The sequence below is a fragment of the Echinops telfairi genome, unplaced genomic scaffold (assembly GCF_000313985.2).
Source record: "Echinops telfairi isolate 266 unplaced genomic scaffold, ASM31398v2 ScPeMD7_5;HRSCAF=22, whole genome shotgun sequence".
In the NCBI taxonomy this organism is placed as follows: domain Eukaryota; kingdom Metazoa; phylum Chordata; class Mammalia; order Afrosoricida; family Tenrecidae; genus Echinops; species Echinops telfairi.
In genome coordinates, this window is record NW_022103901.1 from 15,045,870 (window position 1) to 15,047,360 (window position 1,491).

The following is a 1,491-nucleotide window of genomic DNA, read 5'->3' on the forward strand; positions in this document are numbered from 1 at the left end:
AGGGCAAGATATGACAAAATAATAATTTATGAATTATCAAGGGTCCATGAGGGAGGGGAGAACGGGGAGGGAGGGGGAAAATGGCCCGCTGATGCCAGGGGCTTAAGTGGAAAGCAAATGTTTTGAGAATGATGAGGGCAATGAATGTACAAATGTGCTATACACAGTGCATGTGTATGGATTGTGATAAGAGTTGTATGAGCCCCTAATAAAATGAAAAAAAAGAAAGAAAGAAATATCTAATATCCAACTTGCTTATGTACACCCAAGCACAAAAGCCCCCTGCCTCAGCTATTTGGGTAGCTGGAGCTGTGGACACTGGCTAACACCTGGACCATTTCTGTTGCCACAGAAGCAAGGGACCCATGCCCACTTGCAAACCTGTGTCTGCAGGATTGGGAGCTGAGAGTGGGCAGAGGAAGGGCTGCTCTGCATGGTCCCACTCTCAGGCTCCTCTCTGGATGCCTGAAGACTGATTGGGTCGTCACCACTGCTGCTGGCCGAGGGGCTGGCGTCCGGCTGCAGGGCATGCTGGGAACTGGCCTCATTCTGGGCCACCGGCCACCGGGACCCACCTTCCAGGGCCCGGGGCCCACCAGGGCGTCCCAGCCTCCGCTCAGGTTCACTGGTCTCTGGAGCACCTAAGGTAAGATTAAAAAAAAAAAAAGAGGTAAAAATTGGATGAAAGAATATTTAAAATTAAGAAAAACCAGAAATGTTCAAATAACGGCAAAAACAATGATTAAAGTTTACATGTTTTGAGCACTTCTTACATGTCAGGTATGTCATTACATGCTTGTGTGGCATTTCTAGGATCCTAGGATTTTTCATTCCATTGCAAATGTTTATTTAGTTTCTATTACACGCCAAACCTGGTAACCTGCCACTGCGGACATGACATAGGCTGTCATGTTTTCTAGGCGAAAACCCTGGGGCAGTTCCACTGTCCTATAGATTCTTAGGATGCCGAGTTTTCAATTACTTTTTCTTCTAATAACAATCTCTATTTCCAATTATGCTGCCCATTTCTGAGGGCTACCTATGTGATGAGACGGAATAAATTTATAGCTTAACCCTGATAAGAATCATAGACAAGATCCCCGCTCTAGTTTTCAGAGCACAAAATTAGTGCACAGAAATATCAAATTACTTTCATAAGGTCACAGTTGGAAAGTGGTGAAAGCAGGGCTCAAACCCAGGTAGTCTGATCCCCAAACCTGTTGTTACTCTTCTTGACAGAGCCAGGGTGACCACATCTTCTAGCCACAGCCCCAGTCCTACTGTCACTCTGCTACCATCAAACTCCCCAGAGATGCACAAATGTTCCCGTAGTTCTCCATGGCAAGTGTCCAGAAGCACCGACTTACAGATTCTCATTAGTTATCTCAACCATTTCTCCCACTAGCACTCGAGCACACACACACACACACACACACACACCCCTTTCTCCCACTAGCACTCGAACACACACACACACACACACACACACAC

At 46.3% G+C, this 1,491-nt stretch overlaps 1 protein-coding gene across 1 annotated transcript in view; it reads right to left on the reverse strand.

The window, feature by feature from the left end:
- The window catches only part of LOC101639323 (Snf2 related CREBBP activator protein), a 30,135-nt gene extending 29,499 nt beyond the window's left edge, over positions 1 to 636 (reverse strand). Inside the window, exon 1 of the mRNA XM_004705657.2 lies at positions 382 to 636. Coding sequence (XP_004705714.1) covers positions 382 to 435 — 54 coding nt within the window. The 5' untranslated portion in view covers positions 436 to 636. The remainder of the gene's footprint in view (positions 1 to 381) is intronic.
- Between the last annotated feature and the right edge of the window lie 855 nt (positions 637 to 1,491).